The 13,007-nt window shown below is 43.6% G+C and overlaps 1 protein-coding gene across 1 annotated transcript; it reads left to right on the top strand.

Moving 5' to 3' along the window:
• The first annotated feature begins 8,296 nt into the window (after positions 1-8,296).
• LOC116264926 (U-box domain-containing protein 25-like) lies at positions 8,297-10,759 on the top strand. The gene has a single exon (XM_031645387.2). The coding sequence runs from the start codon at positions 9,236-9,238 to the stop codon at positions 10,478-10,480; it is 1,245 nt and encodes a 414-aa protein (XP_031501247.1). The 5' UTR covers positions 8,297-9,235; the 3' UTR covers positions 10,481-10,759.
• The last annotated feature ends 2,248 nt before the right edge of the window (positions 10,760-13,007 follow it).

Here is a 13,007-nt window from a genome sequence, read left to right as displayed (position 1 = left end):
CCCAGCCAATTCGGTGAGTTAGGCAACTATGCTTGAAAAGGCCATAATTGGCAAACCCGTGACTTAGACTCGGACTGAGTTAGTGAATTGACTTGTCAACTTGCTAGAGTTTTAAATAACATGAATTGGGCGAGTCAGGGGCATGCCCGGGCCAAACTTGATTCATGGCCATGTTTTCTACCAATTCGAGCTGACTCGGGCAATCCCCCAGGCCAACTCGTGAGTCAGCCAACTATGGAGAAAGCAGCCAACTCTCATGAAATTCTACTCTTCTTTTCCTCCCTACACGTTGGAGTAGGGTCTTTAATTTTTAGACCTGGGCATCTACCATGAGGACCTTGGCAATCTCATAAGTTTAGGTGTTTGAATTTACAATGGCAAAGCAAAGTCTGTTGTTGTTGTTGTTGTTTTTTTTTTTTTTTTTTTAATGTAGGGTTAGTTATCAAAGCTTTGCCTGGTCTAAGGAGCACCCATATGATTGAACCTCGCTGACTATTGAAAATGAGTGTGTTTGTCTGGGGTATCTCTGTTGGTTTGAAACCTATGTCACACGGATACAGGTACGGGTATCCTATGGGTACGGGTATGCGGATACGGTAATTTTTAAAATTTTAGGATACGCGGATACGGTGAATTTTATATTCTAAAAAAATAAAAAGGATAATAAAATAAAAAAACATTAAATTAATAATTCACTCTTACAATCTCATGAGTCATAAGAAAGAAAGTCTCAGATTCTCAAACAAAACATTGTTCATGACCAATCTTATAAGTCATAAGAAAGAAAGTCTCAAACAAAACAAAGAATGTTGGGTTAGTAAAGTGGTTTGGATTGGGTCTGACCCAGACCCGATCCAAAACGTATCCTGCCGTGTCCAAGTGTCGGTATCCAGGTGTCGGAGTGTCGACACCGGTATGTGGCCCATTTTGCCGTGTTCGTGTGACATAGTTTGAAACTTAAGTCACTTAGGTACTTCAATAAGGTCCATGTACCTGTGTCACAGACCAATACCTAAAGTAGGTACTTGGACACACTTGGATACTTTTAAGATTTGAAACTATTCAAACTATTTAATTTTACATGGTTTAATTTTTTTCAACTCAGTTTTCATTCTATTTTTAGAGTTATTATTCATTAATTCATTAACATGTAATGTTTTTATTTAAAATTACTTGTTTATTTAGATGTTACTTTCATTTTGATTTTTTTGTGTTGTTTTGTGTATATACATGTAGACATGTTGTTGCATTCCCATATCCATATTTTCTAAAGTTGTTGTATCCACACCTGTTTCTCTGTACCGGTACCCATACCCAATGTGACTTGGTTAGAAACTCACGGGGTCATCCGCTCCCTCAAAGCCAAAGCTGGATACCTTCCTCAGTTAGGTTCAGGTTCCCATTGTACTACCATACCATGGATCGTCGATTAGGGTTGAAAATGGGTCTGATAATGTTAGCATTTTCGTGGATACTCGACTCATTTCCTACTCGACGTAGGTGTCCCAGATCTTGCAAACCTACCAACAATGTGCAGCTACTGATGGAGGGGCTTCCCTGAACCTATTGGAAAAGTGAAAGGCCTCATGTTTGCTTAAAATGATGAAATGATGTATATGCTACATTTTACAGGCAATGAATCCCTCAAATTTGTTTAACACCTGTTCGCTATTGACAGTTTACCTATGGTTGGAGAGACCAAACATAACCTGGATGGAACCAGATTGAACTTTGCGTACCTGATCTGAATCTGAATCAATAAGAAAGACTGAATGCTGATCTGAATCTTAAACATATATTATGAACTGTGTCCAGCAAAATAAGATAAAAATGAAGGTCCTTTTGATATGTGAAACTTGCAGAGGGATTGGCATCTACAGTGGAACATGGGTACGAATGACAACCACAGATCTGCAACGTCTCTGAACATTGAAAATCTTTGTGAACCCGTGAACCTCACGCTAATGTATTTCATGGTCTTATTTCCAGAATGTGTCTTACGAGAAATATCTTATATTTGGATAACAATTCCGAACAAATATTACCACCTTCTAGTTCATTGCTGAAGTCTACCAGCTTAGCCGTTTATGTGATTATCTGTTTTCCAAAAAGGTTTACATGAGCCAGTGTGGTTTCCTTGGTATGCGCATTGTGGGTGTTCCTTGGTGTGCGTTCTCCATGTTCCTCAATTTGGTGGCACACTTGGTATATGGTCTTCCTGTTCCTTCGGGCATTAAGGGTCTGTGTTCTGTGTGCCGCTTGTTTGCATCGCCGTGCAGCGCCCACTATTTGTGGGCACGCTGGATTTCCCTGGAACGGATGGTCAATACAATCAAACAACCTTTCAACCTTGCCCATGTCCTTGCTTTTCAAGATCAAACATCGCCCCAACTGCCACTAAATTTCAGCTCTAGCTTTCATGCCAACAAGAAATCTGTACGTTTGGACAGATTTGAGACCTTCAAGTTGAATGTTGTCGAAGAGTTTGGTAGGGAAAGTTCGTCTCCTAGTACAGTCTCCTAAAGATCAGCTTTAACCTGCCTTGCCATAGACATGTAAGATATTCTGAATGCGATCGACTGCACGGGATTTGACCATGATCTACTTTTGCATCTATTTAGTTGATCTGAATTTGAAACCTCACAACCAATGTTGCCAACCGAAGAAAATTGAATGATGGTAGTGCAACAGTGAGCATCTACCTGATCATTTCTGAAGAATCTGTCTTCTGCAACAATTAGCGGTGAGAACACTCTTCCACTCTGACAGTGGTTCCCCCAGTACTACATGTTCTTATCTCCAATTACAGTTCCACATTACACCTGAACAGCATTAGATTGGATTCATTGGAATAGGGGAGAAAAAAACAGGAAAACAGAAGGACTCCAGGCATCAATTGCTATCTCGTTGTCAGTTATTCAAAGACATGACAACAAAATATCTAGGATTTGGTGCCCATGAACAGTTGGTCTTGGAAAATGACTTCAAAATCCAAGAAACCGCGATTCGGCCCTTACCAACAAGGCGACTCACCTATGAGTTGACAGATTTTGGTTTCAAAATTGTTCAACATGAGAAGAGAAAATAATGAGAGGGTGGATTGGCCTTGAGGGGAATAACATTGCTGGTCGGCTTGACGAAACGTCCTCACTTTGATTTTTGTAGGTGCTACTCACCTTAACTGTAAACTACATGATACTGATCTTAAAGGATGTATGATCACCTAGATTCTAAAGCAGTCTTGGACCGAAGGTACTCTCTTGTGAAACGCCAACAAGAGAAAGAAGATTGCTTTCAACAGTATGTTGGCAGCCTTACATGATCCAGGCCATGTTGCAGTGTAATGAATCTAGCTAAGCATGACTGTGGACAAATTTCTAGAAAAATGCTGCAATATTAAGGTGAACATGAATCTAATATACATTATACAAGGAACACAACAAAAATATAAACTATGAGAAATCCGACAAGATCAAAATTTAAAAGATATTTACCGTTTTGAATGATAAAATGAGGAGGGTTTTGAATAAAAAGGAAAAAATTAACAACATTTATGACTCGAAAACTGCCGACGTTCAAACTTGGCATGTGCCGGCCACCTACCAGGCTATAGTGAGTCAAAGAAAAGCTACAAAGTAAATGGGGACCGACCCCCTAATCAGATACACCAAGTCTTTTCGAGTCAGATTTTGGCAGTTTTGACTGGATTTGGCAAAATGATTGACAGCCTGATTTCGGGCACTGTATGGTTGCAGATTCTTGTGAAGATGAATGCGCCGGTAGGGCCGCCGGCCTGATTTCAGGCACTGTATGGTTGCAGATTCTTGTGAAGATGAATGCGCCGGTAGGGCCGCCCTTCCTAACTTCGAGGCTGCCAGCGTCAGACATTTCGTGACCAGCAGTGCCATCCATATCTTTTGCAGCACTCAATCTGCATTATTTTGAACGTCTCGCATTTGTATCAGTTTTATTAAAAAAATGGGGTTTCGAATGCAATCTGGCGTGATGAATGATGATTCCAATGTTGTGAAACTTGGTCTCTGAATCACAGGGAATCGGCCGATCCATCGAATTCGACTCATTCAGTTGTGCACAACTTGGCTCAAAATATTTGAAAAATATTCCAATATTTAAATTTCATTTTTGTTTTTAAACTGTTCATGACTTGTTCGTTTACAATTTTTATAAGTTGGATTACCAAACTACTCTGATTAATTTTGGCTCCACTCACCTAAGTCATTCGATCTCTTTGCTGATGGGATGACAAATTACCGTTACCTAGCATGGATATGCATATAATAATTGTTCAAATTGTGGATACCAAATCAGTTCTTCGGATCTCAGATCCACGGTTTTTCTAGGTCTCCTATTCCAAAATAGATATCTTTACCATAGTGGGCATTGCTAGGAACGTAATATGCACATAAATGTTAGTGATTTTATTTTTAAACGCTTGCGTCATTCTTGTTTTCCATGACGTGATCTTTCTGTCTCTACAAAGTAACTACAAATATTTTGATCGTCTACACTTTAATGATGTAGCGGTCACTTTAATCATTCGGCAATTTTCAATCTCAATATGAAAAAAATGTCATAAAGATCCAGTTATGTATATATATATATATGTGTCCAAAATTTACTGGTCATTACATTAATTTATCAGTAGGTTATTATAAACACTTTCTCTCTTTAACATCAGCAGAAAAAAGAGGGCGTAGCCCGGAAAACAGCCGGTTCGGATTTTCCGGCACTTAAACGGGATCCGCGATCCGGCGGTCAAAGAAGCCGGCGGATCGGGTCAAAAACACGGTGTGCCTCCAGTGCACGTTTTGGGAAGCAAAAGCTGGGCCCCAGCAGGCGGCGGGTCCCGCAGAGGGTGGGGGGAGGCCTGTAGGGTTGACTGGGGGCAGGGGGACCCACTTAGGTGGGTCCCGCTGCCATGGCATCTTCGGCACGCGTGGTCTCCGGCCGACACGTGGTGCCAGACACTTGGCAGCTACGATCCCCACGGGGGCGTCAAATCCTGCCCTCATTGGTTGGCAGTTACGTCTTTGACGGCACCTCTCGAGAATCTTTCCTTTCTTTTGCCCCCACCCAAAAAAAAGCGAAATTACTTCACAGCCCCTGACAGCCCTTTCATCCTCTCTCTCTCTCTCTCTCTCTCTAAAAATTCGATTTTTCATACCCGAGCGTCAACTTCGTTGTCCCCGTTTTTGGTTGGAACGGAACGGTTTAAATTCGAGTCAAATTCAGGTTCTTGCCGAATCCAAACCTATTTGGACCCCGTGTATCCAGATTTGAATTCCGACTCCAACTTTCAAAACTAAAATCAAGATATCACTAGAATAAAACCAGAAATTTAAAACTAATTAGGTTGGATACATTCAAATTTATGAGAGAAATAGCCAATCGAATTTAAATTCGTGTTCGTAATTGGATTCAGTTTTTTTTTTTAATACCAGACCCGACTAAAAACTCATTTGGAAGATGCATCCCATCGACGCAGAGAAAATGTGATTTTATTTATATGTTGTTTAAGGGATGCTTTGGTTTTTTAATAGTTTTTACACATTTCTTGCGCATGGTATGGATTTTTTGTCTCGTGTTTGCCAACAAATTTTTAAAGGAGAACACTTTAAAGTTCACCTTGACTACTCAAAGACGACAAGGTGTCGGCCAAATAATGGTTCTCCGCCTTATCCTACATTTTTGAATAAGTAGGTGCATTCAATTTGTAGACACTTTTTATTTTTTGAATAGTTAGCATTTACAATATCCTGCTGAGGAATTAATATATTCAATAATTTCCTGACCTTTTAATGTTGAAAATATTAAATAATGTCCAAGGTTCCCCTTGCAATGTCTTTGTTAGGTGAGGAAGGAGAGGAGAGGAAGTCAACAATGAAGAGAAAACACAAATCCTGCATAAGATCAAAAGTAGCAGTCTACCAATAGAGGTATGGATTCTTTTCCTTGGAAAAGTGCAAAGTAAAAATTTCTCTATTAAAGGCTTGGGCTGGTGGAGAACTCTGGATTCTCCACCTGCCTTGTCGTGGACAAGAAAATCTCACACTCTGGAGATCAAGACGAAAAGAAACAAAAACACAAGAATGCGAAAATTTACATGGTTAGAAGAGACTAATAGTTTTTCTACATTGATAACTTGTTGGTGCCCCTTAAAGGTCATGATCTGGATTAGTGCCCCTCGGACAAAAAATTCCTTTCTTTACCTCCGTAAGGCTGCCCTAGTCTCTACAATTTGAACAAGAAGAAATACAGGAAATGCTAACCCTCGTTAACATCGTCGATTTACATAAAATAGGTAAAGCCTACTAAATTGGGATGCAGCTCTACATCCCAACATACCTTAGTCCAGCGGCGGAGCCATAAAATTTTAGCAGATGGGCATTGATTCATCTTATTATTGCAATTGATTGAGTGCATATAGAGCTATAGGACACTGGCATGGGTTTGGTCTGGACACTCGGTATGGCCAGGCCTTAGTCCAACACATGATAAATAGAAATTTTATAAAGGATTACACAGGCTAGGGTGGGCAGTTGTCCACACCAGCCCCATCGTAGCTCTGCTACTGCCTTAGTCTTTAGATGTTGTCAACACGCTTTTTCTTTTACGAGTCCAGGTGAACTGCTCACCCAGTGAAGAAGGTCCAAAGAGGAGACCTCAAAGTGTACATTCAAAGCAATCAAACACGACCTTGTGTTCCCATTCATGCCCATGGATTTGATGATTCTATGTGTAGCCAAACAACATAATGACCTTATTTTCATCCACACATTCAAATGGTTGAGGTTCTCCTTAGGGTGGAATTTGAAGAAAAAAAGGCAAAGGGATATTACTAGGGCATCTAGACAGCTCAATTGGGTATATAGGACCACCAAAGCTGAGCAAAAGGAGTGGATGCTCTTGGTGAGTGATAAAGGCATATCTGTATGCATTTGCAACCCACATGAAACAAAGTATAAGCTCACAAAAAAATTCCTTCACATGGAGGTGCCACTTGCAGAAGTTCATGATCTTTGAAGTTCATGATCTTCCTGTCAAGACCTCTTGGGTGATTAATGTGCAAGCTGGCTGTGAAGAGCTTGGCATTTATGGGCTGTTGAGTTAAAGGGCATTAGTTTGCATTTGTGAGTCACATGGATTGGAATTGTACCATACTTATAACTCCCACTGCTTTTGGTACTATCTGCAGGAACTTTGTAGTTCAAGCAGGAACTTTGTAGTTCAAGACTTTGGTACTGAGCTTTACCTTTCAGTAAAAGGGGCTTGTTGATAGTGACAAAATTTTGCAGTTGGTTGGCCTCAATCAATAACATTGTAGGTTCAAGCTCAGTAGTGAACACTTATAGCCTAGGAGTAGGTTTGTAGGGTGTAAATGTTTTGAGATATTTCATGATTTTCTTGTTCCATGTGGGTGTGCACTTGTCATGTGACATTTTTTATGCTGGTCCCAGCCCTATGAGCTAGAAAGAGAACAATTGCCACAGTAGGGACTCATGTATGCCCTAGCTCAGTCCTGATCCAATAAGCAAAGTTGGTCATGGCCATTGACTAGGTCTGGGCCGCGCAAGCAAGACGGCTTGGTGTTTGACCAAATTATTCAGTCAAATTGTGGGCCATAATTTGATCACCCATCTTTAATGACATAGCTTGGTGGAATGAAACACTTGAGAAGCTAAGCTTTGTATTGAAGAGAAAGCGACTGCAAGTGAGTTTACCTTGGGAACAAGAGAGTGGATGACTTCAAAGTGTAGAGGGCACCAGATTTTATGTCATTATCCATCCATCTTTGACTGAATCATGAAGCATGAGTAGACAATTTGACCCAAATAAAATTTTAGAGCCTACATAAAAATAGAAACAAGATGATCGTTAAGAACAGCAAAAAATCTCATAAAGTGTGGGATTAGTTCACTTTAAAAAACTATTTCTCTCCAAGGGGTTAAGCATAGCTGGTTGGACTAGTGACTCGTAGAAAGAGCCAACGGCAAAAGGAAAAAAGAGTGAAGTCTTGGCTTCTCGTTCTCGGCCCGAGCTCTAACAGTTGGAGGTTGAGACCAAGTAGGCGCGCGCCGCGCACCCACTGGGCCGCTGGGTTGGAGCAGGGTCAAAGAACCCACACTCGCTTCGAGATGATGTGAGTTGTAATTGAATGAAATGGGTAGGGACAGAAGCGTCATCACGAGAGAGAGACAAGAGTAAAATAGGATCTTTGACCGAAAGTTCCTCCGAACAACATGCTCTGTAAAAAGAGGGGCGGAGAGAGGGAGAGAGAAGACCAGAAAAATGGCGGAAAAATGGGGATGTGGGGAAGCAGTAAAGAAGGGAGAGTGAAAGCCGTGCTGCCATTTTTAAGACCGCTTCCGCACGTGCACCTTCTCCTTTCCTCCCGTGTGCAGAGTCAGAGATAAGAGCAGAGAACTACTGTGGGTCTAGATTGTCCACCACCCAACTGTTCCAAAGAAGAGAGAGAGAGAGAGAGAGAGAGTTTGATTCTGTAAATATGTTTCTGCTGGAGACGTCCTTTCTCTGATTTCAGATATATCATCAGAGGGGGAGAGAGAGAGTGAGGAATCCAGGCATAGGGAGACGAAAAGGAAGGAAGGAGAGGAATAAAAAGACAAGAGGCAAGAAAATTGAGAGGGAAAAAGTGAGAGCAGGGCAGAGGCAGCAGCGGTAGCGGCAACTTGAGAAGACAGAAAGAGAAAGGAGGGGCTGCTGCGACAGAAACTGAATCGTGGTGGTGGTGGTGGTGGAGGGGAGGATAAAGAGAGGGGAGGCAACAGAATTCTGGCCCCGGCCAGAAGGACAGAGGAGGGGAAGGCGCACGCTTAGACTGAGAGAGAAGGCCTTCTCAATTCAAATTAGCAAAAGTTGCCGCCGTTAAGAGGGAAGGAGAGAGGGAGGTTTGCCAGCGAAGGATCACGTAAAACAAGGAATTGAGTCAAGAGAAGGATAAAGGGAGACTTCGAGTTCACACAGAGAGGGAATACAGGGAGAAGGAAAGAGTTGGTAGGGAGAAAAGGAGAGAGAAGATCGAGCTAGGCAGGAGCCTCCGCCTAGATAGAGAAAGTGGGCGTCGAAAGCAAATTCCACCCCTTCTGGAGAAGGAAACAGCGGGAATTCCGCGTGAAAGAGAGCCAAAAGTTCCCGTTACTAGAAAGAGAAAGGAGCTGAGAAGAGAGAAAGGGAGAGAGAGCGCGACATCGAGATGCCGGGGTCGGTGGCGCCGCTGGAGACGGTGGTGGTGCCGGTGCACTTCCGATGTCCAATCTCTCTGGAGCTGATGCGGGACCCGGTGACCGTCTGCAGTGGACAGACCTACGACCGAACGAGCATCGAACCGTGGCTTGCCTCCGCCGATAACCCCACCTGCCCGGTCACCCGCCTCCCGCTGGCGGACACCACTCTCATCCCCAACCACACCCTTCGCCGCCTCATTCAGGAATGGTGCGTTGCCCACCGATCCGACGGCGTCGACCGCATTCCCACCCCCAAGCAGCCCGCCGATCCCTCCCTCGTCTCCTCCCTCGTCCAATCCCTCCAACCACCCTCCTCCGACGCCGTCGTTTCATCCTCCCTCCGGCGCCTCAAGACCCTTGCCCTTGATTCCGACAAGAACCGAGCCCTCATCTCTCAAAACCCCAACCTCCGGTCTTCCCTGGTCTCCCTTCTTTTCACCTCCTCCTCCGATCCTTCCGCCGATGCCATCTCCGACACGCTCGCCCTGATCTCGTTCTTTCCACTTTCCGTCGCCGACTCGGAAGCCATCTCCGCTCGCCCGGATCGACTCACCGCAGTCTCCGCCCTCCTCCGCCACTCCTCCCCCGACGTCCGCGTCGGCGCCGCTTCCCTCGTCGAGAACCTCGCCGTCTCGCCAGAATCCCGGTCAGCTCTCGGCGACACCCCAGGAATCATCGCCGGCGTCGTCGCCGTCCTCCGCCCGCCGACGTCATCCCACCCGCGCGCCGCTCGGGCCGGCGCCAAGGCCCTTCTGGCGCTCTGCCTCGCCCGGCCGAATCGCGACGCCGCCGCCGCTGAGGGCGCTGCCGGCGCGCTCGTGGACCTCCTCGCCAGCGCGGGCGCCGACCGACGCGACGCCGAGAGAGCGCTCGCGACTCTCGAGCTCCTCTGCCGGACGCGGGGCGGCTGCGAGGCGCTGCTAGGCCACGCCCTCGCGGTGCCGCTGCTCGTCAAAGCCGTGCTCCGGGTGTCGGAGCGCGCCACCGAGTCGGCCGCGGGGGCGCTGCTGGCTCTCTGCCGGGCCTCGGAGGCGCGGCAGAGGGACGCGGTCGGCGCGGGGGCCGTGACCCAGCTGCTCCTCCTGGTCCAGAGCGACTGCACCGAGCGAGCCAAGCGCAAGGCCCAGCTCCTGCTCAAGCTCCTCCTCTCGGCCTGGCCGGACCATCCCGCCCCAAATTCAGACCTCGGCTTCTCGGATCTGCTCGCCATTTAGTTCGGGACCCGGATCACGGACATCCCCATTGTTCCCCGGATCTACAATCGCCATTCTTTCCAAGTCGCCCGCCAGATCTTCATCCAAGGACACAACAACGCGGCAGCTCTTCCTTCGGATCCATCATGGCTTCGGATCCATTTTGACACACACTGTATCCGTGATGTTTTGATTCTCTCGCATTTCTTGATGCCGCCCCTTTCTTTTCCTTCATTGAGGCTAAATGAACATTCTATCTATCAATTACAAGAACATAGAAAAACTGATTTCCCGTACAAACTTTTCTTCTTCAGAGTTGAATTGAGAACAAAGAAGAAATTATATTGACTCAAAATGGCATAAATGCACTGTTTCGTTTTGTTTAAGTTGAATCTCGACGACAAAACCTCACCCTGACCGAGAGACTTTGTTGTTTGCGGAATGATTTTAACCAGCTATGCTATGCTCCTTGTTTTTTCGGCCACTTAACCAACCTTATAAAAAAAAAGGTAGCCAACCCAACTAGAAAGGTGCTTTGTCAAAGAAGATGAGGATGACGAAACGATGGCATTGAGTGGTAGAAACTTTTTCGAGTGTTGCCGCTCATCAACGTCTTTGGCTTAAATGTGGACAAAAGTTTTGAGGGGACAGCAAAGGCAGGAAGTTCATTGTCTGCTTTTTCATTCGTTTGACTGCTTCCCTAAATGGGCAGAGGTGGAAAAGGCGACTTGCTTTCTCATTGAATGGGCTTAAACAAAAAGAAGGCAGGATTCCTTTTGGTTTGTGTTTTGATTAAATGGTTGGAGCTGTCCCCTCCCCTCATCTTTAATTTTTCCATAAAGAAAAAAGTCTCAAGTTCGCGTTTGGTTGCCGATGGGAACTGTGAAAATATATGTTGGGCAGAGAAAAAATGACCCTTCTGGTCAAAAATATATTTTATGGAAAAAAATTTAAAAGTTTTCTAAAAAATGATGCTTTTGGTTGTTTGCTTTTGAGAGGGACATGGCTCCAAATTTCGAAGATAACTTTCTCATTCCGATGCGTAGGTTGGCTACTCGAGGCCGACTTGAGCCATATTAAATGGATCAACTATACCGCAATTTTTAAAATAGATACATGAAAGAATATGTTATCCTTACATTGCCAAACAGCTCAATATATTCTGATATTTGCATCCGGATATCTTTTTTTTCCCCTGATGGGCACTAAGAGAAATAATTTACAGATCTGAATCTCTATGCCCCGAGGCAAATCAAATACGACTCGGGCCTTTATGTAAAAAAAATTGGCTGCAATTACTTGGTACGAACAAAACTGGAAACTTGCGATCCAAGATAGAAAAGATAGGAGTTCATCTGATTGTGAAAGGTTAAAGCAAGTTTACAGCTGTTGAGCAGCGTTTGACAAAATGCGACCATACCTGTACCAATGGGGCTAAAAACAAAAGGCTACAGCTTCCTCATGGAATTCACATGGTTGTGGATCTTGTGATACGTACAAACATGAACTCTCATATATATACATAGTAAGTTAATGGTGATTTTAGATAACTAAAATGTTTATCATTTCATCACTTATATATATATATATATATATGTATGTATATATATATATATATATATATATATATATATAGAGAGAGAGAGAGAGAGAGAGTGAGTGAGTGAGTGAGAGAGAGAAAGAGAGAGTCTATGAAATGTGTTGAAAAAACTACTTATATCGAGGATGCTATCCATGTCTATATAGAAAAATGAAGCATTAAAATAATTAATAGGCTTATCTCTTTTGTCTCTTTATGAAATCATATATGCATATATATATATATATTAGGGACAGTATTGGGGGCAAACTAGTTCAGTAGGGATGTCCAGGGACCGCATGCATGGTGGACCACACACGCCTACTCCTATAGAATTGACTCATTTTCCTTTTTATTATTACGACCGGCGAATCAAAACATTTCTCAAGGACTTCAATAATGTAGCAGTGTCCTCTCCGGCCTCTTTTCTTACTTTATCCTTTTTTATTACTACTCATCTTTGAATACTTAAATTGCAACTGGGATATATATATATATAAAAGGAGTAGGAAGAAGCTAAAACATAGAATGGCAGCATAAAGCGGGCCACAAAATCTGGCTAACATCTTCTTAGATGTCCTGTTGGCTGCAATGTAGCAAAAAAAGGTACGGCTGGTCCTCCTTAAATAAAGCCAACCGTGACACACTCCAGTTGTAAAACGCAAATCTACTTGCCTATATGTACAGAAATATAGAATTCCCTCATCTCTCTCTCTCTCTCTCGCACACACATGATTTTGCTACACGTACTAATTTAAAGTTTTAGCTCAAATTTTAACAGTATAGTATAAACAAGTCGAGTTTCTGAAACTCGAATTCGACTCGTTTATCGTTTTGAGTATCTTTGTAAGCTTGAACTTGGTTCGTTTATAAACAAGTCGAGCACGAACTGAGTTTTTTCGAACGAGTTCGAGTCGAACAAGAATCGCCATCGTTAAATGAACTTGTAAGACCTTGCATGCAAGAAAA

The sequence above is a fragment of the Nymphaea colorata genome, chromosome 11, assembly GCF_008831285.2.
Source record: "Nymphaea colorata isolate Beijing-Zhang1983 chromosome 11, ASM883128v2, whole genome shotgun sequence".
Taxonomy (NCBI): Eukaryota; Viridiplantae; Streptophyta; class Magnoliopsida; order Nymphaeales; family Nymphaeaceae; genus Nymphaea; species Nymphaea colorata.
The sequence above is the reverse complement of the archived record's forward strand: the minus strand, read 5'-3'. Positions and strand labels throughout refer to the sequence as shown.

Bases quoted from the DNA above. Each gene is read 5' to 3' on its own strand.
- LOC116264926 (XM_031645387.2), top strand. From the start codon at position 9,236: ATGCCGGGGTCGGTGGCGCCGCTGGAGACGGTGGTGGTGCCGGTGCAC.